This window comes from Gossypium raimondii, chromosome 3 (genome assembly GCF_025698545.1).
Source record: "Gossypium raimondii isolate GPD5lz chromosome 3, ASM2569854v1, whole genome shotgun sequence".
Taxonomy (NCBI): Eukaryota; Viridiplantae; Streptophyta; class Magnoliopsida; order Malvales; family Malvaceae; genus Gossypium; species Gossypium raimondii.
Window position 1 is genome coordinate 11,562,936 of NC_068567.1, and position 24,129 is coordinate 11,587,064.

General features: G+C 32.6%; 2 protein-coding genes across 2 annotated transcripts; one reads left to right on the top strand and one right to left on the bottom strand.

Moving 5' to 3' along the window:
• Positions 1-2,957: 2,957 nt before the first annotated feature.
• On the bottom strand, positions 2,958-4,746 carry LOC105797169 (uncharacterized). Its single transcript, XM_012627109.2, has 2 exons — positions 4,324-4,746; positions 2,958-3,537 (listed from the first exon to the last, which is right to left on the bottom strand). Exons 1-2 carry the CDS (start codon positions 4,637-4,639, stop codon positions 3,203-3,205), a joined length of 651 nt encoding a protein of 216 aa, XP_012482563.1. The 5' UTR covers positions 4,640-4,746; the 3' UTR covers positions 2,958-3,202.
• A 13,276-nt stretch (positions 4,747-18,022) lies between these two features.
• LOC105797170 (UDP-galactose transporter 1) lies at positions 18,023-20,965 on the top strand. Its single transcript, XM_012627110.2, has 5 exons — positions 18,023-18,412; positions 18,984-19,233; positions 19,330-19,537; positions 20,037-20,268; positions 20,534-20,965. The coding sequence occupies exons 1-5, from the start codon at positions 18,302-18,304 to the stop codon at positions 20,756-20,758; spliced, it is 1,026 nt and encodes a 341-aa protein (XP_012482564.1). The 5' UTR covers positions 18,023-18,301; the 3' UTR covers positions 20,759-20,965.
• The last annotated feature ends 3,164 nt before the right edge of the window (positions 20,966-24,129 follow it).

A 24,129-nucleotide genomic window follows, 5' to 3' on the forward strand; every position in this document is an offset into this window, starting at 1 on the left:
AGAAAAATTACCTTACACAACCACATATCATAGAGTTTCATAACTCAAAGGAAGCAAGAAGAAACTCACTAAAAACTCTAGGACAGAATATACTTTACTGGTCCTTTGCCTCGATTGCTCGGACCTTTACTAGCTTCTTAAGCTGAATAAGAAACAATCATAATTATCAGACCATTTATCTATTAAAATTAGATCATGCATGCACTAATGTAAAGACATAAATCCCCTCGTCATCAACCTAAGGGTTTCCCAGAAAATTACCAGTCAACTGATACTTATCAATGGCATTTTGACAAGCTTCTAGAAACCTTCCTCATCTCCTCTAGTGAAGATAACTAAAAAAAATTCTTAAAGATGTATGGAAGAAGACAAAGAAAAAATAAAGGTGAAAAATGTCGATTATAGGCATCCTTTTATAGCACAGACAACAGAAAATAAGCTTAGTGGAAATGTCAGACATCCCACTATCACCCTTGAAATCTGAGATTAAACTTGCCTAACAAAATTTGAAGTTTAATCTTTTACCAAACGCAACTACTACCATTAATCAGTGTGGTAGAACATGGCTTGTACACTTAAGCAACCAACTAAACAAGTCATTCGGCTACCTAAACATATCAATTTGTCATCTACAATACTCTAGTTCAATTTCAACTAGGTCTCAACTAAACTCTAATAACACTCACCGAGCTATCGTTTTCACGTAAAACAATTCTATCGCTCTGCTAACTAACAAGTTCGCCTTGAACATTTGGGGTTGGCAGATCTTCTTGTAAAAGAGTTTGCCAAACCTTAGAGTTCGTCGAATGGCGAATTCCAGCAAGGCGTCCCCCAAAAGGACGTATTGTCAAATTCGCGAAATTACGCCATCTAACATTTAACAGATAATTCACCACTTTTCTACCCTAGTTTACTCAATTATACGCCAACGACATATCGATATGATCTACGTTGGGCGGGATGTTACGACTCTCCCCCATTTGGAAAATTTTGTCCTCAAAATTCTTACCTACAAATAACTAAGGATACTGCTCTATCATCGAACTCTCTCTCCCAGGTGGCTTCCTCCACATTGTAGTTCTTCTATAATTCTTTTATTAGGAGAATTCTTTTATTTCTCAATTGTGGACAAACCTCACATTGATGATTGATTTTACTGAATTGGAAACAGAAGCTTTCTAACCTTTTATATTGAATCAATCACATACTACCATTCACCTTTAGCCATTTCTTAAGTGGATCCATAATATTGACTTGAATACGAAAGCGGTCATAATTACCTCTCATCTCAGAACTTATGGCATTATTAGCTGGTAATAAAGTCCCTATACTATGATCGATCTTAACCAAGACCTTACAATCGTAGTATTCCAAAGGGAGTTCAATAATGCGTACCCAAACCACAACCGAGTGGAAAGTTGCTTCTGAGGCGCGGAAGTTTGGACACCATCTTCACATGGTTAGGAAACATCCATTAATAAACCAAGGTCCACCTTTGGCAATGACATCAAAATCATCGACACACATAAATTTGACCCCAAAGAAACCAAATCCCAACTCAATCAGTTGCAAGGCGTTCGATGGCTTCCATATTTGATTGATTTTAAAGAGGAGATATTGGTAACCAAAGGTTTTACTAAATACCTTGATAATAAGGGTTTTTTTCCCATTTCCTACAGATACAAGTTTTTTCCTCTTTCAAAAACCAAATGGAAATGTTTCCATGTACATCCAATATTTGGTCTGGATTAAGAGGGTGGTCAACCATATCCTCCTCCTCCATGGTGTCATTATTATCCAAGAAGAAGCTTTCGTAGTTCTTAAATTTGCTGCCTACAAGGGTGTCTTTATACGTTATAACCTTACGTGGAGCAGAGGGAAATTCACTAGAGTTAGCCTTAACCTTCTTCGTGCTTCGAAGAAGTTCTTTCTTCTCTTCAACAAATAAGGTAGCTAGAGATTCCGACGAGCTAGGGTTAAAGATATTCATTTGTTTGTTTATGCATATAGCTTTCATATACCTATATGAGTTTGACTACATCATTGGTGTTGAAATAACCTAAATACTTTTTCACAAGATATGAAAAGTAGTAAATCTAAGGGTAAACTATACAAATGGTCCAATTATGCCTATGTTCCTGTTCTGATCACCCAACTTTAATATTTTCAATTTAGGGACGAACATTTGAAATTGTTCCTGTTTTGGTCACCCATTGTTAAATTGATAACGGAAAGCCTTTTTCTATCTAGTATAATAACACATTTAGTCCTCTGTACTTATATGTTCTATCAATTTAGTTCTAATTCTAAATAATTCAATAAATTCAATCCTTCACATTTACAAATTCTATCAATTTAACCCTCAAATTTCCTAACTAAAACTTTCAACTCTTCTAATAAAGGCATTCCATATCTATTGATTTATTGAAAATTCTCTCAACGTACATAGTCTACTTCAATCAAATGCTATAGTTGAAGATTAAATCGCTTCTGCATATAATGTTGAAAATTTTGTTGTTTACTTTTAAACTTCCATACATTTCACGAATGTTTGCTTATTTATAACTTACAATTTGTATCAATCATATTTTTTATATGGGTGTTAAGATGCAACTCTTCAAGAATTGATTCTAAATATGTGTAAAATTAAAAAAGAAAAAAAATTAAATATACACGTATTAAACATATAATAAATTGATATATTTGAATGAAACATAATTACTCGCACAGGGCATGGGGCAGAATCCCCCAGGAGCTATGATAAAAACTTTAGAACTTTCTAATTCCATGAAACATGTCACGGACAGTAGAGGGTTTGATGACACTCTAGAATATAACTCACCCATCAAAACAACAATTAAGACCACTTATACCACTATTTTGAGGGCACGTAGCCCCTTGGGACCCTATGAAATTATGCTCCAATTGTTCCTCACTTCTTGAAAATGCCATGGGAGTTTTGCTTTTCAACTTCTACAAATATTTCTTTTGTATAGCAATCATTTTACACCCTGTTCTGTTTATCAGAATTAAGAGCAAAATACAAGAAACCAATGAACTTTAAGCCAAAAGCTCTTTTAGGTAGCAAAAGTATATTTTGACTCTACTATATATCTCGATTGTAATACAACTTCACTATCACAAATGAGAGCCCCAACTCAGAATTGGTATGCATGGTCCTCTTTCTCTACTAAAACACTCTTTATTCTTTGGTCCTCTTTGTCAGAGTCCTTATCCAGCCCTTCCCCATCAAGTTGATTCCATTTACCTTACTTCCCATTTGGCACACATTGGCCTTGGACCTCTTCCACTTGATGAGCTGGGACAGGTGACCAATCCGCTTTCGCCACTTAAGCAAGGCACGTGGTTTCGCATGCTCTATCACAGTCTTATTGGTCACCTTTGGTTCCTTGGTGATCCCCTTTGTCAAGGTGGGGTTCCAGGACTTGCTGCAATGCTCAATTGAGCCCTTGGAAACTTTGCCATTTTCCCATGAGCCAACACCATTCTCTTCAAACTTGATCGAGATAAAGGAGTCTGTAAAAGTAAAAATTTGAGACACAAAGATATAGAGTCGGACGCAAATCTATGCATGTGAGAACCAAGTCGGAGTAATATAGTTACATAGGTATATGGTAAGGTAAAGTAATAAGTATTCTAGTGCATCCCCAAATTTGTGTAACTAGTTAGCCACATGAATTAGTAAGTGAAAACTAAAGCAATGTATAAGGGCAGCCATCTTTACCGAAAGTTCAAATGCTGATGACATGACTGGCAAGAATTGACATGAATGGGGTCCCTCAGTGGATTCAAATTCAGATGAATTTGTAAGATCTTTCATGTCTTTATTATTTTTGTTATTACTAGGTAGCTGAATGATTTGCATGATTCCAACAAAGAAATGGTAAAATGTTGATTTGATTTGCTTACATCTGGAATCATACAGGAAAGTTCACAAAGTTTCCTGTTTGCATTACCTACCAAGCTTTCTGTAGATTTTGCAGATACAGCTAAGAAACAAAAGCCAATTTGCATAGAATTGTGTGAAGAACTGAAATCCCTAGAAAATCATAGTATTTTCAATGATATTATTCTTGAATTAATATAATGCTTTTTTATTTAATAATATTCGCATGGAAAAGAAACTCACACATTATCATATATGCATGCATGTGATGCATCTCTTTTTTTCCCCTCATGTCATTTTCTGATTTATTCTTTTCCCTTATGTTGATAGAAATTCAAGTAAAAAAAAACAACCAATACTTCTGCATGAACAATAAAAGGGGGAAGAAATTAGAAAGGTAAAAATAATAAAAATACCTTCTTGACTGGTTGAAACATCAAGAACATCATCATCAGAATTTCCAGGTTTCCAATGCTTGAACTCAAGACGATTGAGCAATGAGCCTAAAGCAAAGATCTTAGGGAGCTTGTTGATGGGTGGTTTCTTTAGTGAAAAACCTTGAATAAATCCATGGCTGCCTCTGGTAGAAGATGAGGATGAAGAAGAAGAGTGTCGGGGTTGCTTTGAAGCTAGGAGAAGAAGCCTATCATTTAAGCACAAAGGGCAAACCCCAATAACTTGTTGTTTAGGATGGAAATAGCAGCTGTAAGTGTCATCCTTATACCCATTCATGATAAAAGTAATTTGAAGAAGAGAGAGCAAAGAGAGGAAGTAAACTGTTTTAAGATAGTGGTATGTATCTATTAGCTTATATTGCGGAGAGAGTGTGTCGATGAATCGGGTCGGGTGAACTCTGTTTTATTATATATATATATATAAGATAATGTAATTTTTGGCACTCAACTTTTAATTCCATTCATTTTGGTACTTTGATTTTATTTTGTTTCGGTGTGGTGCTATTTTTACATGGAAATTAGTAAATGCATAACGATAACCGTGTTTACTTTTTGGGGCAACCTTGGTCAAGTAAAAATATCAATTTGGTCCAAATAAAATGTAAGTAGCAATATTAATTAAGTGACCAAGTTCTCCAACCTTAATCATATTAATAAGTGGCCAAAGCTAGAGTTGCACATCCAAATCATGATCTCTTGCTAATGGACAATGCCAAATACTATGATCCTCTACTGCCAAGGAAACATAAGGGAAAGAAGGTGCTCAGGATTCAAATTTTATTGAGGATTGAACATCCAAGCATGTTGACTTATAGGATTCGATATTAGCGAGGCTATTCCTGATGAAAGCAAGGACATGGCTGCAATTCACATCATTAAGTTTTCTTTCAAACTCTATATAACTATACATATATAATTTCAACATACATGGGATAATTGTAGATGTTGTGTGGGTGAAGGGTAGAGAAAAGAGAGAAGAAATGGAAGAGAAATTTAATTTTAGAAATTTAGTCTCTTTACTTTTAATTTTAAAAATTAAGAGATAAATCTTAAAATTATATATGAACTTTAATTTAATGTGCAATTGTATGTATAAACTTTAATTTGATGCAATTATATACGTGAAACTCTAATTATGGTTTTAAGGTATATTTGAAACTTTAATTTTGATTTAATCATAAGAAAGAAATATATTAATTTATTTTTATATTAAATAAATATAATTATTTATGCATGCGGTAAATAAACATTAAATGATGTTATATGTATAATTGTGCTAATAATTTATAAGAATTGGGTCAAATCAAAATGTTATGTGTAAAATTGCACAAAATCAACACATTAAACCATAGTTCATGTATAATTTTGATATTTATCCCTTAATTCTATCACATCCATTTATCTCATGTCTCACAGTTAATTTTTAAATTTAGTTACCAAAAATGTTAGGTTAGTAATATAAAAATTTTGCAGAATTAATGATTTTAATACTGCATAGCGGGTATTGAATAAAAGTGAAAAAGTTGGAAACAAAGGCCGATTTACCTAAACCATATACAACCTGATCAACTCACTTAGGCTTTGGATTCTCAAAAATGAAAATGTTATGCTTATTTCAAATGCTAGATTTGAACACACCACCAAATAAAATGAAGCTAAGACCCAAACTTTCTACTTTGCTTAGGACTGATTCACACACCATCAACTCTCACAACCCACATTTAACTTCACCATCCCTCTGTCTGTCTAGATTTAAATCTCCAAGGTTTAGAAAAACAAAACCCAAAATTAAAATAATAATAATAAATACCCTTTGCCAGAATTACGATTAATCCGTGCATGATTTCTTTCTATACGAAAATTTGATTCAATATCAAAAGTAATGGGTGATTAACAATAGAGATATTCATGAGTCAAGTTGGATTGACTCAAGGGTTGATTTTAAAAATTTTTAAAGTTGAGGTTCAAGTTTAGCCGCCCAAAAAATCCATATTTTTATATAAAATAATAAAATATATATTTATATTAATATTAGTATTAATATCTTTTTATAATTTAAATACAGGTCAAGTCAACCTTTAATAAAAATTTTTTATCTAAACTCTAAGTCAAGTAGAGCTGACTAGACTAGATAAATCACGCAGCTCATGAACAGCTTTAGTTAATGAAAGAAACAAAGAAGATTAAAAATTTCAATTCATCAAGGTAACGGTAAAACAAAGAAGATAAATTGAGAAAATTTTATTGTAAAAATATTAATTGTATAAAGAAATATGAAAGAACGAAAAACTATTATAACTTTACAACAGTGTAAGTGAAACCCTCCTCGTGTATATATATATATATAATATACACACTAGTAGGGTTTGAAGAAAAAAGAAAAGGAATTTCACTCAATGTTATTTAAATCCAACTAAGAATCAACTGAGGTTCAGTCGTTTGAGCCGCCGACCATTTTTAACAGTTAATAAATTACTAACCACGAACTGGATAAGCCAGTAAAAGAAGAACACGCAAACCAAGTAACTCCAAAATCAATATAAAAAAACCTAATCTAAGCAGTTGTGAAATTGATTTACTGAGCATTCACAGAATCAGAAGCCTTCTCCATATTTTTAAAAGTGATTTAGAATAAATAAGAAGAATGAGAATAAGATGAACCGAGAAAACAAAGCATTTAATGAAACTCCATCATTGGTAAAGAATATGGGTGAAAGTAAAATAAGAAAAAGAAGATGATGATGGATGACTACAAAGAAAGGATAAGAATAGATTAAAAAAAACAAGGTGGAGAATGGAGAAAAGAGAGTTGAAAGGTTGAGACATAAGAATAAAGAAATAAAATTGATAGTTTTAAATCATGTTGGAAGTTTGAAATTTAAATGAAGTGATTGGGAAACAAAGAGAAAAAGAAGAAGGTATTTTAAGATAAAAAGAAATTTTATCACTAAGCATTTACTTCACTTTCCTAGAGCTACTCTTTCTTAGTTGTCAAAATTATTATATAAACTTTGAATTGCCGGTAATTAATATAAAAAATAGTCAAATGCTGCTATTTGTTGAGATATGAAAAACGATTTTTGGCGGATGAAGAATTAAAAGAATTACTGCTGGCAGTTATATCATATATGTAGCATAGCTTCATCGTAGCTTCCTAGTTATTGCAAAAGGAGTTGGCCTAATTTCATGGAGAAGAATCTAAGCACTCTTCTTTGAACGTAGAGATGAAGCATGCAAGAAAAGTTTGACAGATGTTAGTGTATATACATGAGCTGAATGAGTTTAAAGAAAGCGACTGACAAAGCAAAATATAGGTCGTTTAAGATTTCTTTCTATCTTAAGGTAGCAATTCAACGTGCAAAGGCGGAAATTGAAATATTGGGAATGCAAAGAAGTGAGTTTGTAGGTACTCAAAGTTGATATGATACCTTTCATTCAGTTATGAATTGTAGAGAATGAATGGTGAGAAGAATACCTTTGTCCAAGATGTCTTTCGGTATTTCCTGGGAAGGAGCAGGGGAGATTGCTTCTTGTGAGGGTTGGATAGCATTTGTGTTGGCTTCCAATGTGATAGTTGGTTTTGTGTATGGCTGGTCCAGTTTACACTCTTTTGGACCTCCTAAAGGATTGTTTTAAGGTAATAATCTGGGATTTAAATTGCGGTTGCAGCCACGTTTTTGGTCGTGTTGTGTTTATCGTGGTTGCGGACATAACGGATGCTATTGCGCTCACTGCGAGTGTCGCGGCCGTCAATTTTTTTTAAATTCACACAACTTATTGTAAAACATAATAATTATAATTATAAGAAGTCACTTTTAATGATTTTTAGAGTGTTTTCTAACACTTATGAACATTTTTAATATATAACACAATTTTTACAATCATTACTTATCCTTATATTTATTTACGAATTTTTTAAGAATATTATATTAACTAATAACAAAGTAAAAAGATAAGAAATATTATATTTAATAAGTTTGAAAGTTTTTATAGATAAAATAATTGAAAATTCATACATGAGAGAGGTCTTCAATATTTCTTGATAGCTTTGAAGATGGTGAAGATATCAAAACATTCTATGCTGCAAACGGAAAAAGGAATAGATAAATGTATAGGTTCTCATTAATTATTATTATTTCCTACCACTTATTCTCACTCTCATTCTACTTTCATATATAGTTTAACATGCTTCAATTCTTAATTATCTTTTCATAAAATATACTCCATTCATTTATCTAAAGATATATTTTAAATATTTTAATATCATTAAAATTAAAAACATTAACAAAAGTTTTCTTTAAAAAAAACGTACCTTACAAATAGTGGTAGTGGTATAATTTAGTTTTCACCAATTAGTGGAATGACAAAGAGGATCAGATCTTTCACCTTCACATTCACTTTGAGAGCGTTCTTGACTTGATTCTCTGGCCTTTGTCCAAAAATATATCCAAAAAAAGTAACATTTTCATATTGGTTTTCATATAATTGATATGAAGGATATATTTGAGGAGGAGGATGCAGGAGAGGTGGAGGTGGTTGATATATTGGTGGTGGAGGATGCATTTGAGGCTGATATGACACACCATAATTAGGAAATGGTGGATAATAACCATATGGTTGTGGATAACCATGTGAAGGTTGAAAATATGAAGGTTGTTTCGGTGGATAAAAACCTTGAGTGCTAATAGATGAATCACTATACCCAAGGTTACTAGAACTCCAAATATGACCCTATTTTATCTCATGCTAACCATTACATATTCTTTCATGAAAAGTCAATTACTATTAAATAGTAATTAAGTCATTCATCACAAAGATGAACGAACCGTGGCCATATTTACTTTTCATCAACCATGCAATGTCAATGAGAGGATATCATTTACCCATGTTTTGATATATGAAATTCACTGTTGTGAATGACACTACATACTGCAAAAGTCATATACTCAACGCACCAGCTTTTGGTTCCTTATCTAATCGAACTCAGGCTTTTACTTGGGATTCAGAATCTATTATGTATTATTATAAGTGAATAAATCCATAAACAGATTTATGATCTATTCTACTTGGGTCTTGTCCGATATACTATCAGTCCAGTTAGTCACATCTATGTCTTTATTTTCTAAGAATCATCCACTCTGATGCCCAAGACAAAACATCTTCCAATTGGATTTGACAGACGACATATTAGTCTTTCAATTGGTTTTCTCATTTCCAATTAGACTAAAGATATGTTTAGGTTCGTCTACTAATACAAACTGTCTTTTCGTATTACGATCCTACCACGTAATACCACTTAGTATTAGTTAAACATTAGACAATCAGTGAGCAACATTTGCTTTCATTTTGCTTTACATGCAAAAATCATGTGAGGACAATATACAAATTATTAATGTAATTCATGAATAATTTTATTAACCAACTTAAATGAAAATACTATATTTAGGACACCAGATCCAACACAAAGTTCCAAGGTTCAAAGAATTCTCCTACACATGTTTTTCGTAATAGTAAATTATGGAGCAACCTTTATTGATAAATAGTGGGATATTTTAATATCAATGTTTTTGTTGGTCTCATCCTTCCATCTAGTAGTTGCATTCTTGCATTCCTCTCTGACTCAAAGAGCGAAATCATTATGAAATTGAATGTTTTTTTTGCATGTTGTCGAAAGAATGCTTCTTTTCCAAAAATAGTTGTATGCATAACTCAAAGAAAGATTGCTTCTGTGACTCAAAGATTTGATTCTTTTCCAAAAATAGTAAACAAATATTAAAATGGTAATTTTAAGCAATGAAGTTGTTGGATTTTATCTTTCTTTTAAGTTTTCTCCTTATTTCAAATAAATTTTTTTCATAAGAATTAGAATCAACTTTCATTGTACTTTTTTTCGAATATGCAGTTGGAGAAACTTCTCTAAAATATAATAAAATTAGTTTAAATGCTATAAAACGAAAATAGATTTCTAATTTACATGTTATTTATATTGTCTTCCTCCAAACCAATCCGATTTTGAGTTTCAAGATGAAGAGCCTCCTTCCATGGTGATGGTGTATAAATGCTATGGAAAAGAAAGTAAAAATGATATGTTGAGGGTGAATGATTGGAGTGTGAGGGTTAATGTGTTAATATGGGTTTGGTATAGGCAAATAGAATTTATAATTATTTTTTTGGTATCCAAAATAATATGAAATTAAATATAAAGTTTTTAACATTGGAAATATTAAATGGTCATTGTTATAAAGTTGGTATGTAATGTTAAAGTCAAAATTCAAAATTATTGAGATTTTAAACCTAAAATCTAGAATATTATATTGGTAAGGAAAACAATGCAAAGTTGACTATTTAATGGTTTAAACCTTGTGATTTTAAACCTAAAATATCGGGTACTATATTGCTAAGGAAAATAATGTTTTTTTAAGGTAAATTCACTAATTCATTCAATGAATGGAACTATATAATTTAGGGGAAAAAATAACAAACACTGGTCGTAAATAGGGAATGACAAACTCTATCAACACAGCAAAGGCTTTAGCCTCAACATCAATAGAATATTTTGACACGTTGACAATTGAATTTGTCACAACTCAAGCACAACATATCTAGAGTGATTGCAAACACTTAACACTATAAGAAAATCAGCTCCGGATGGTCCAAAGCGGCGAGCAAAAATCAACAAAAGAATCGAGATTTCACCAAACTATAGAGGACAACAACAAAACCATCTCTAAAATCACTTGTAAAACTAAGATTACATGCATAAGCAAGACTAAAAATTGTGCTAAAGGAGCAGACAAAAACTTCTAAAACTAAGGACTTATTAAAATAATAGAAAAACAAACAAAAAAACATATAAAACTTAAGACAACACGAGTCCAAATCGACTCGTGAAATCATTTATTATTCTGAAATATTCTCAAAACATTAACAAATTAAGAAATTGACGAAGAGCCACCCACTTTTTAAAAAAACTACTGGTGATCGGAAATTTCCCCATTTCCTGTGTTCTGTACAACATGGAAATGTTGTTGTGAGATTGAGCTATCTTCTCCAACACACACAGCTACATTAGAAGTTTAGAAATTCATTTCCAAAGAAATTTAACAAAATTTCATAAAAACAAGCTATACGCAGAAAGTCTCCCAAGTCGATTTCACATTTTCACTTCAGAATTTAACAAAACGAGCAATACTCAAAAGTGGAGAAGATACGAAGTTTAAATAGGAAAACAATGAAATTTCAGGGCTTTGGGATTTGTTGAAGATTCAAAGAAGCAAACACCTTAAAATGGAGGAAATAAACATTAAACCTCAAGGAAAAACAAAATTTCTTTCTCCCACAATTCCCTATCCAAAGGGAAGAAACATGGGATAAAAGAAAAAGGTACAAGACCTCAAATCCATTTATTGAAGATAAATATGAAATCTTAAATCATAAAAATTAATTTAAGTTGAAGGTTCCAAATAGTCGTGCCATCCAAGATCAATCTAAAAAGTGGAAAGATTTGTGTAAAAGTGTTGGTCCAAAAAATGGACTTAAACAATAAATATAGTCCCCTTTTCTAAATTGACTAAGCCTTGGATAAAAAAATTTTTACCTGGCTTGGCCAGAATCAATTGTTTTGTTACTATTTTACTGTCATTTCACTATTATATTGCTGTTACTATTTCGTTACTATTTTACTATCATTTCACTATTATATTACTACTATTTTTGTATTTTTTATTATTAATTTTGTTACTATTTTAAAGATATTTGCTTGTTAAGTTGTAATTATCTTAATATTATTTAAATATAAAGTTTTTTAAATGTATTTTCAATTTGTTGGGAAATATTTATTTTAATGTTTTTAGTGTATTTGATGTACTATATTTTTTAAATTTATTTTTATGAAAAAAATAACCCAAAAAAATTAATATTGGTGGGCTCGGTCGAGCTCAGGATTTACATTTTTAATCTAGGTCGAGCTTGAGTAGAATTTTAAATTTATTTTTTGGGTGAAGACTGAGTCTAAAATTTTGCATTGGTCTGACCCGATTCATGATCAGGTCTAGTTATAAATGTGAGAAAATAATAAAAATAGAAAAAAAAAGAATGGCCTCTGGTTTAAAATTAAAAAAATGTAATAAATTGTGAGGGTAAAATTGGAACATTGGCTAATTGTTTATTACGGTCATGGCCTGAATAAGCCAGTATTCAGCACGGGCGTGATAGTGCGGTACTATCAACCAAAGGAAGGTTGAGTGGCGGGCCCGTTGTAATGCATAGGGAATTTCATCTAACCAAGTTATTTAAAAATTTTAATTTTTTTAGAAATTACATAAAAATAGTAAAACAGAAAAAGCAGCTTCATTTCTTTATTAATTTCACTAAGTTTACAAAGTAATTATTAGTTGATGAGGACACAATAGGATGTATCAAAATTGGAATTTCACCCGTAAAACACGCCTTCATTACATTGTTCCATCCATTTCTGCAAAATCAGCCAAGGAGCCAATGCGTTAGACTTTATAACTCGCCTAACTTGAGCTAATAAATCGCCTAACTTTGAAATTTTTAGACACTACATTTCTAAAGGTTAATTTATATAAATATGGTGAAAAGAAATCATTTGAGAAATTAGGTTGAATTTTTAAAATTTTATTGATTTATATTGTTTTTGGAGAGAGAAAGGAAAACGCGTCATACAAGGTACGTTTTCACTGTCACATTTGTAGGGCATGTTTTCACTTAGGTAAAAATTATTATTATTTTCTTTTTTTCTTACGGTTAGAAATTAGAAGTTTGTAGATTTATTTTTATCCGTGTTTGAGATAGACATGGTTATAGTTCTAAGGAATGTTTGAATTTACAGTGGTACCGTAGAACTGGGTGACCTACAAATCTCATCTGCCATGTGAGTGTGGAGTCATCACCAGGAAGGCAGATCGCGTTGCAACTCAAGGTCCCATTTGACAGTGATTATACGGCCTGGGGTTCAAGTGTAACTAGGGCTTCAAGTTTACAAAGGTTATGCTGTCAAAAGATAGAGCATAAAGAGTGGCCTAGTTGGCAATGGTTATACGGGCATGGCAACAAGTTTTTCCTCGTCAGAGGAGGATGCTTTATAAAACCCAAACAGAAGTACAAGGAAGAAAAACACAGTGGCGTTTTAGTATAATCAAGTATTTCATTTTATCCATGTCCACCAAAGGCGATGACCCCATTATTATAACCTTTGACATAATTGGGGTGTAACAGGTTTTACTAACAGGGTCACTATCTTTGGTGGACATAGACAACACGAATTACTTGATTATACTGGAAGGCCACTGCGTTTTTCTTCCCCGCACTTCCGTGTGGGTTTTATAAAGCATGCTCCTCTAACGAGGAGAAACTCGTTATCATGCCCGCATAACCACCGTAAACTAAGGCCTTTTTATGCTCCATCCTTTGACTGCATAACCTTTGTAACCTTGAAGCCCTAATTACACTTCAACCCGAGACGGCATAATCATCGCCACTTGGACCTCAAGTTACAAAGCGATCCCAATTTCTCGAGTGATGATGCCATAATCATATGACAAGTGAAATTTGTAGGTTACCGAGCTCTATGACATCACCATGAACCCAAACACAACTTAAAACTATGACTATGTCTCCCTTAAAGCGAGAGAGAAATAAATCTTTAAACCTAAAAATTTTAACACATAAGAAAAAAGAAAAAAAAATTTAGGATGTTGAATTAGGGGATGTGTAACATCCCAAAAATTGGGTTAGAAGAAATTGAGTTAATGAAACCAATAGTGGCCATCTCTCGATTTTGAGTTAAGATTTTGAAAAGTTTACAAGTAATTTGTTATGGTTTGATGGTTAAGTGTTGTGCTTATAGGTGTGAGGTTCTGGGTTTGAATCCTGCCTATTAAAATTTTGTCATTTGATTAAACCCTTGTCTTAGGACATTTGAGTTATAAGTTATTTTCGATTAATTAATGACAAGAATGAGCTTGCTGGTTTAATGGTTAAGCTTCTATATACACTTTGGTCTTGTGTTCGAATCCTTATGAAAGTAATGAAAATGTGTTTTTCTTTTCTTTTTTTGTGCTTTGAGAGGTAGTTTTAATTCTTTTTAAGTTAACTAAACTTCATCAGAAAACTTTTGGGGTTCTTGACTTTTTTATTTATTTATTTTTATTATTTCTGTTCATTTGTTTTCTTTCTTTTCGTTTTGAATTCCTTCTCTTTAAATTGTCTTTCCGTTTGCTATTTTCTGTTAAATTGGTTCTGTACGGGGTCTGACTTCTCCTTTTGGGTTCAATTTGTTTGTTGGTTTTAGAATCATCTATGTTGTTTCTGCATCAAAACTATATCAGGTGTGTAAAGAAAACCTGATTTTCTGTAATTTTTGAAAACCAAAAAACATGGTTGTCAACGCTACAAAGTCGTGTGGTATGCCATGTAACTTACTGTTTTGAAATTAGAGGCACACGGCCAAAAACACGAGCGTGTGTCCAAGTCGTGTAACTTACTATTTTAGAAATAGGGTCACACGAGCATGTGTTAAGCCGTGTAAGATGTTAAGAAGGCCACACGGGCGTGTGGACCAAAAATTAGAAATTTTCCCTAGGGTCGTATTCGTTGTTTGAATTGAACGTAGGCCTATCGTAGGGTCTGTATGATCTGAATTAGGCTATATAACTTGATATTTAATGAATTGATGATGAATAACCTATTAATAGTACATATGTCTAATATGTTTTAACCCAAGTAAGTATGATCCGTTAGTGCGTAACGTGCTCTTGCTTAAGGTATTCGAATTATCCAAGTATGATCTGTATTATGTTAAGTTTGATGGTATGCCTCTGTGTTACTCCGTTGATTAAGAGTATGTGATATTTGAATATGTTGAATTGTTTGGTACTGATTCTGATTTATAACCATGCATATGACTTCATGGCAAATTTGATATGGTCTATTGAGGTTTGATAAATCTATAGTACAAAGCATGGACTCCCATGCCTTCTGTTTCTGTTATTGTATAATAGCATGACCTACATGCTTATCACTCTGATTCTGTATTTGCATGTTGGGATAATGTGAAAGGAGATAGTTCTAGTAGTTTAATGGTCTGCACTATTTGGTGGGTTATCCATAATATCTGTTCTGGCAACTGGGCTGCAACATAGTGGCTTGACCACATTTGTATTTGATATGGCAGTTTAACTGCAATGTGATATGCCATCATTTTCGAGAAACCTGGGGTAGCGGGTCATCGTTGTCGGGCAACCAGGGTAACCTATTTGGTGTGTCTTGGTTGGATGAGTTCAAAGGAAACTCTACTTTTGTGTGTAACGGAGTTGGGTAGGATATTTTCTGAAAAATCTTCATTCTATTTTTATGAAGAACATTGGATTGGCATACTCATACATCTTCTATTCTGTTATACAATTGTTATGGAAATCTCTGTGATCTTCTATTTTCTTTCACTCTGGTTATATGACCATTTTGAATTCATTGTGTCATTCTGATTTGTATATTGTGTTTTGTTTGGTCTATATTTGATTTGGGTTATTCACTGAGCGTTATAGATCACCCTTCTGTTTGTTCTCAGTTGTTTAGGTAACCCTCTGACTAGGACCAGACGACGTGTGGGAGCTTAGATTATTTTCGCAAGTATAAAAATGTGATCATTTTCGTAATTATTTTGGTTTGAACTTTAGGTTTGTAATCTGTTTCTGAACTCGTTTTGGGGTTGTTATTAATTTGTTGGTAACAAATATTCTCAACCGTGAAATTGCAAAATTCCTCAAGTAGACAAAATGGATTTCGGTTTTCAAAATTAAAACTCTGAAAAGATTTTCCGCTACTAATCAAGTAATCTTTTGAAGGTTTTTTGAATACTTACTGAAAGCAGTTTTTCAATGTGCTGGTGTAACACCTCCAGATTCGATCTCAACTTCTAGGCCGGGTTTGGGGTGTTACAGGATGGGAACGTGTATTTATATAAGGGATGGGGAGGGGTAAAAAAAGGATTTTGTTTTCTCGAGAATCCTAGGTTGCAAGGGCTTATAGGCAAAAACAATAGAGTTGGATGGGAGGTTGAACTGGCCAGAGAGAAAATTCTCCCTGCAAGTACTTGATCATAAAACGTGTATTTAATCTACCATCTATATATTTTACACTTAAATCACAAAATGGTACTTGATCGATATCTTTTTTCTCAAATTGATATATAATTTTTTTTATCAAAGTAGTACCTAAATTTTACTTCGTTACTCAGAGTGGTAACTAAATTATACACTTTTTCCCAAGTTGGAATCTGAACTTTTATTTGGTCAAAAGTGACACCTAAATTATATTTTGTTATTCAAAGTGATACCTAAATTATACTTCGTTACCTAAACTAACTTAATCATTAAGTAAAATTTCTTAATCAATCATTTTGTGACACGTAACAATTTTTAACTTAAAAAGCTCAAAACATTAAATATTATTTTCGAAGTTTTAAAAAAATTATAAACGTATTCATCTCTTTTGCTCTTCATCTAAGAACTCCAATGACGGAAAATTCAAGAACCTGTTAAAAAACTTATCCAAGCCATGTTTTCAACAAGCTTATTTTTCTTTTCTAAATCTCGATTTCAATACTTTTCTCACCCAAATTCAAAGCCTATGCATTTTTTTCTTAAAATAACTTTTTGTTCTTTTCTATATAGGTTGCATCTTAATTTTGAGTGATTCTCTATTATTATTAAAAAAAAAAACTTGATAAAACATGAAATCCAAATACCTGGACAAGTTAAGTAGGGAAAAGAAGTAGCAAGAGAATTGCAAAAAACGTTATCTAACAATTAAAAAAATGCATTAAAAGATAATAAAGAATCGTGAGGAGGAAAGAGGATAAAAAAACATGGAAAAGTTTTAATTTAAATAAATTTAATTTTATTTAATTAATTTTAATCTAAAAGTATCACATGTCACAAAATAATTGCTTAAGAGTTTTTAACGGTTGAATTAATTTGATTAATAGAGTATCGTATAGATATCACTCGAGTAATGGAATACAGTTTAGGTGCTACTTGTATCAACTTAAAAAATATAATTAGACCGAATTGTGGTTTTAAAATGAAAAAGAAAAATTAGTACTTATCTTCTTAAATTTCCAATGAATTATTTCTAAAATAGAAAACTTCATTTGATGGATTGTTATTTGAATTATGTCTAAAATGGGATTGATATTTAAAAGGGAATGTGAAACAAAAAATAGAAAAGGAATAAATAAATACGAATAGAGCATAAAAGTCATAATTTTTCAGATTATGGTATAAAAGAGACATGTGTAGGTAGGTTTTCGATTTTATTCCAAATAAAATGTAGAGTTTCATATTTCATTAATAGTTTTTAAGGGGAGGACTGTTATATCTATAAACTTAATTGCATTAAAGGAGATACATCTTTACTTTTTCTTTTCTTCTTTTTTTAATTTATTGAAAAAAATAAGCAAAATTACGTCTAATAAACTTAATTGACAAATGGTTTGTGATACGAGGTTTGATCAAAGTGAGACCAGTTGTATGATTAGACAATATATGGATGTAAGAAACTCTAGTCAACGTCACAAGTCAAAAGAAAAGTATTTTCATCGAATGGCTGCTCTTATCCCATTTTCTTCTGAAGACTAGTACCCTCATTTCAAAATCATAAACGAAATTTCCATGGCAATATATAACGTTTAAACTTCAATCCAGGCAAAGAGAGAGAGAGAATCACATGTAAGAAGGCCTTTCTCCACCGTTACACCCTCTCTCTCAGTTTCTTTAGCTTTCTTTTTTAAACTCCCTCTATTTATATAAACCTTTCAATAATCTAAGAGCAAAATTTCTGTGCTGGGTTTCGAATTTGGTGATCTGGGTTTTTGTTCTTTCTGTGCTAGAGACAGAGAGAGGGGTGGGGGAGAGTGATGGAAGAAGGGAGATTTCTGCAGTGGGGTGTTTTCAGATCTCTTCTTGCGATTCTCCAATGGTGGGGTTTTAATGTTACTGTTATAATCATGAACAAATGGATCTTTCAGGTTTGTTTCTAACTTCATTTATTGATTTTGACATTGGGTTTTAGCTGAATTCTCTTATTCTTTGATCTAATTATTTCATTACTACAGATTTCTGTTTAGTTGTGTTGCCAAGCTCAATAATTTGCTAAATATTACGTTTTATAAAAGTTTTAAAATTTGAACAGGCTTCCAGGGTTAACTGTTATAATTTAATTTGTGAATTATATAATATCAACAGTCCATCTTTATCATTTCTTTCAATTATTTATGAACTTAGATGATGCATCTTAGAAGAAAGATTCATGAGTCATGACTAGTCTACCAGTTCGTTCATGTTAGAGGAATTTGGATTCAGTTTTGAGTTCTGTCTAGGTGCATTATAGCAGATCTAGGAATACAAACATACATACATATATATGTATGATTCCTCATATATTGGTATTATTATGTTTATTTCGTTTATGTAGTGTGGATTGAACATTAACCTTCAATTTGTGTCTTGACAATTACATTTTGATTGAGTTGGTTGATTATTTTTGATACTTTAGTCGAAGGTCTGAGGACATGGCTTTTTTTTTCCCCTTTTTCACAGAAATTGGATTTCAAGTTTCCTCTTTCAGTATCATGCGTTCACTTCATATGCTCCTCGATCGGAGCATATCTGGTAATCAAAGTGCTAAAGCTCAAACCTCTAATAGCGGTTGATCCTGAAGATCGCTGGAAACGGATATTTCCTATGTCTTTCGTGTTCTGTATCAACATAGTGTTGGGAAATGTTAGCTTACGCTATATCCCGGTTTCTTTCATGCAGACTATCAAATCATTCACTCCTGCAACCACCGGTGAGATATATAGATTATACACTTTTGGGCACCTTACCTTGTTATTACTCGTGACTGCATATCATCATCATATCTGATCTTTGTACATTTTACCAGTTTTTCTGCAGTGTCTAGTTTGGAGAAAGTACTTTGACAGGCGAATTTGGGCCTCTTTGGTTCCTATTGTCGGAGGAATTCTGCTAACATCTGTTACAGAACTTAGTTTTAACATGCTTGGGTTTTGTGCTGCCTTATTTGGATGTTTAGCTACTTCTACAAAGACTATCCTTGCTGAATCTCTACTGCACGGATACAAGTTCGACAGGTAATTATGTTGTTCTCGTGATTGTTTTTTGTCCTTTTGATCATCTTTGATAGTTTCAAAAAGGCTATATTAAGAAAAACTAGGTTGAAGTTAAGTACAGATTCAATGTATAGAGCCTTGGAAATTCTTATAATGTTAACACATAAATTTAGATAACTCTGCATTTAGCTGAGTGTTGTTTCGATATAATTTTATGATACTTCTCGGTCATCCTTTGGTCCACTGTTTGCATTTCACACAACCATGCCTATTTTCTCATTTAGTTATGCTGTTTTGGCTAACTAATAGAATTACTGGCATTACTTTGGCCATCATAACGTCTGATAGCCCGGATTTTCACTTATGGATGACACAACCCTTTGTCTCCCTTGATTGCAGTATAAACCCTTTGCATCTTTAAGAATCATAGCTACTCTTCTGTTATTTACTGCTGGAGAAGGTTTCGGTCGAATATATTAACTCATGTTTTCTGGCCTTGGTTTTTTGTTTACTCTTATAGCATAAACACGGTTTACTACATGGCACCTTTTGCAACCATGATCTTGGGAGTACCAGCACTGTTACTCGAAGGAAATGGGGTAATGGATTGGTTTCATGCTCACCCTGCCCCGTGGGCAGCCCTCATCATTATTTTCAGCTCAGGAGTGCTGGCTTTCTGTCTTAACTTCTCCATTTTTTATGTGATTCACTCAACTACTGCTGTCACGTTTAATGTCGCCGGAAACCTCAAGGTGAGATTTGTAGAGTGAAAATAGATCCATCTTGTGTTCTGGTTCTGTTGTATTACTCATTACTCTCACTCTATCTTTCGAGCCCATTTGTGATTGTCCTATACCAAACTTTATGCAAAATTCATTGTCTGATCGTTGCATATATCATTCAGTATCTGGAAAATCTTGTTTTGTATTATATAGTTGCAGACCTCTGGCACCTCAAAGATTTCCGGTTTATCATTTCGAATTCAGCATTCAACATTCTAATGTTTTTCATATACAGGTAGCAGTTGCCGTGTTGATTTCATGGCTGATATTCCGGAACCCTATCTCGGGTCTTAATGCTGTTGGCTGTGGTATCACACTGTTGGGATGTACATTTTACGGATACGTGCGACATATGCTCTCTCAACAGACTCCAGGAACACCCCGGACACCTCGGACACCTAGGAAGAAGATGGAACTACTTCCCCTTGTAAATAATGAAAAGTTAGATGATAAGGTTTGATTATGTATGTTATGACATGGGGTTGTTGGGTTTTGGAGAAAGGGATAAAAAAAATTATGGCATAGTTTGCAGAGGATGCTCTGAGTCACCATGTGAGGATTTACATTAGATTCTGATTTCTATAGTTGGAAAATTTTTAACATAGTTTTCATCTCAATGAACTGAAAATAGTTTTCATCTCAATGAACTGAAAATCATTAAGTTTCATAGATCTCTTTATTTGATTCCTTGCAAGTTTTTTGGATTTTACTCAATATATAATATGTGTATATATATTTTTTACTGTTAAAGTTGAGTTCTAGGTTGATTTTAATACTTGACTTCGAAGGGTTTTCAAGTTTAATTGAAATTTATTATTTTGTTAAATTTTATTTTAATTATTATTTAAAAATAATTTCAAACTAAACAAAAATAATGAAGTATGCGAATTAAATTAATTTTTGTAATAAATAAGCTTAATCAAATCAACTTGTTCAGTTTAATTTGTATTTTAATCAAATTCGTAACTAAGATTTAGGGTTGATTCTTATTAATTAAATTACATTTAATTATTTTTAAAATTTTAATAAAATTTGTAACATTTCATAATGATATAGTTGCTAAATTAAAACTTTAAACTTAAAAATATAATAATTAATATTAGACTGAATTTAAATAATTGTGAACGAAAAAATAAACAATATTTTGATTTTTAAAATATAAATATAAATATAAATATTATAACAGTAGATTGTGTGAAATTCTATTTTATATATAATTAACTTAATTTTAATTATTAGTGAATGGAAATTATTAATTTTTATAGTGTGAAAATATTTAAAACTTAAATCATTCTAATATATATATTATACCATAGGAGGAAAAGTTGGTGTATTAACGTGAGTAATTAGTTTAATATTTGGTATATATCTACACTCTATATAAAATGGTTGATTGAGTTAGTGTCATGAGTCGACTCGATATCAATTCAATTGTAAAATTACTAAAATACTCTTTATTTTAAAAGGTAATTAATATTGTTATAATGGTATTTTGTCTTCACATACTTTTATATAATATTCGAATAAAACAATTGAAAAACATCATTTGAGAATCAAACACAAGACCAACAAATTTATATAAAAATCTTAGATGGAATCTAAATTACTATTTAACAATTTGTAGAAAACGTGGAAAATATGAAAATGATTTTCCTTATTATTTACAGAATAGGAAAAATGCTTATATACATGAAGTAAACAGCTAACTAAGCTAACATAAAATTACAGCTAGATAACAGCTAGATTAACTAACAAACTTATAACTTAATTAGCTAATACGCCCCCTCAAGTTGGAGAGTGGATATTCTTCATTCCCAGCTTGACCAAATTTGCCTCAAAAGGAACTGCAGCAAGGGCCTTGGTAAAGATATCTGCAAGTTGATCTTTGGATGAACAATGAAGCAATTTGATAACACCCTGAGTAGTCATTTCTCTAATGAGATGGCAATCTATCTCTATATGTTTTGTCCTCTCATGAAAAATAGGATTCGCAGCCAATTGTACAGCAGAAGCATTATCACAATACAATGAAGTTGGATGAGAAATAGGCTGATGAAGGTCAGTCAGCAAAAATGTAGCCACTGGATTTCACATGTTATGGATGCAAGTGCTCTATACTCCGCTTCTGTGGAAGAACGAGAAACAATAGTTTGTTTCTTTGCCTTCCAGCTAATCAATAAGTCACCATAGAACATACAATATCCAGTGATTGACCTTCGCGTATCCGGACAACCCGCCCAATCTGAATCACTAAAGGCTTTAAGAACTAGTTGAATTGTTGAACTAGAAAAGAACAAACCAGATCCAAGAGATCCTTTCAAATATCGAAGCACTCTATGAGCTGCCTGCAAGTGTGAGAGTGTAGGTTTATCCAAATGCTGACTCAGTTGTTATACTGCAAATGATATATCAGGTCGAGAAGACTACAAATAAATCAATAGGCCAACAAGTTGTCTATATGCAATAACATCAGAAAAATATTCATGAGAAGCATCCTTTGACAGTTTGGTTGCAATAGGTGTTTTAGCAGGTTTGCACTCTAAGAAACCAAAATCAGAAAGAATGTCCAAGACATATTTTCTTTGGGACAAATGAATACCAGATGAACTTCGAGCTACCTCTAACCCCAAAAAATACTTTAAATCTCCAAGATCTTTGATCCGAAATGAGGTATCCAAGAAGACTTTGACTTTGTTAATCTCATCCATGTTGTCACCAGTTAGAATCACGTCATCAACATAGATTAACAAAGCAGTAAATGAAGTAGCTTCCTTTTTCACAAACAAGGAATAATCAGCCATGGATTGCACATATCCAATAGATAACAAAGCTGATGTAAGCTTTGAAAACCATTGCCTACTAGCCTGTTTAAGTCCATAAAGTGACTTTTGAAGTTTGCAAACCTTATTCATACCCAAATCAAATCCAGGAGGAGGCAACATATAAACTTCCTTATCAAGGTCTCCATGTAAGAAGGCATTATTAACATCAAACTGCTGGAAAAACCATTTCTTTGAAGCGACCATAGCCGAATAACAATCGGCAGCTTGTAATCTTTGCTACAGGAGAAAAAGTGTCAAAGTAGTCAATACCTTCGGTTATGATATAACCCTTAGCAACCAAACGAGCCTTATATCGCTCAATAGAACCATCTGCTTTGTGCTTAATACGGTACACCCATTTGCAACCAATGGCTTGTTTCCCAGGTGGTAAATCAACAAGAACCCAAGTGTTATTTTGTTCAAGAGCTAAAAATTCAGCCAGCATTGCTTCTCTCCATTGGGACTGTTTGTTGGCTTGATTAAAAGTTTGAGGTTCAATGGCTGTAGTGATGGCTAAGGTAAAATGTAAATGAGAAGTGGAGAGGTTGGCATAGGTAAGATAATTAGTTAATGGATAAAGAGTGGAGTGAGGTTGGCTTGGTGGACATAAATGGCATTGATAGTCCTGGAGGTAAGATGGTGGTTTTCGAGTGCGAGATGGCCGGGAGGATTGAGTTGAAAAGTCAGATTGAGGTGAGGGAATAGGTTCAGGAGATGGTATATCAGTATCATAAGACAGTGAAGGATCAAAAGTAATATGTGGGATAGTGTCAAAGGAAGGTGTGACAGTTGGAAAGGTGGTTTCATGAAACTTGACATTTCGAGAGATGAAAATGTCATGAGAAGCAAGATCAAACAAAATATAGCCTTTGACATTAGGTGGGTAACCAAGGAAAATACATTCTCTGGCACGAAGATCAAATTTATGTCTATTGGATTGTAAGGTGGTGGCAAAGCTTAGGCAACCAAAAACTTTTAAGGCTTGATAATCTGGTTGAGTGAAATTTAG

Bases quoted from the DNA above. Each gene is read 5' to 3' on its own strand.
- LOC105797169 (XM_012627109.2), bottom strand. From the start codon at position 4,639: ATGAATGGGTATAAGGATGACACTTACAGCTGCTATTTCCATCCTAAA. The intron at 3,538-4,323 runs GTATTTTTATTA...TTACTTTTACAG, and splicing joins TGTTTCAACCAGTCAAGAAG to ACTCCTTTATCTCGATCAAG.
- LOC105797170 (XM_012627110.2), top strand. From the start codon at position 18,302: ATGGAAGAAGGGAGATTTCTGCAGTGGGGTGTTTTCAGATCTCTTCTT. The intron at 19,538-20,036 runs GTAATTATGTTG...TTACTCTTATAG, and splicing joins CACGGATACAAGTTCGACAG to CATAAACACGGTTTACTACA. The intron at 20,269-20,533 runs GTGAGATTTGTA...TTTCATATACAG, and splicing joins ATGTCGCCGGAAACCTCAAG to GTAGCAGTTGCCGTGTTGAT.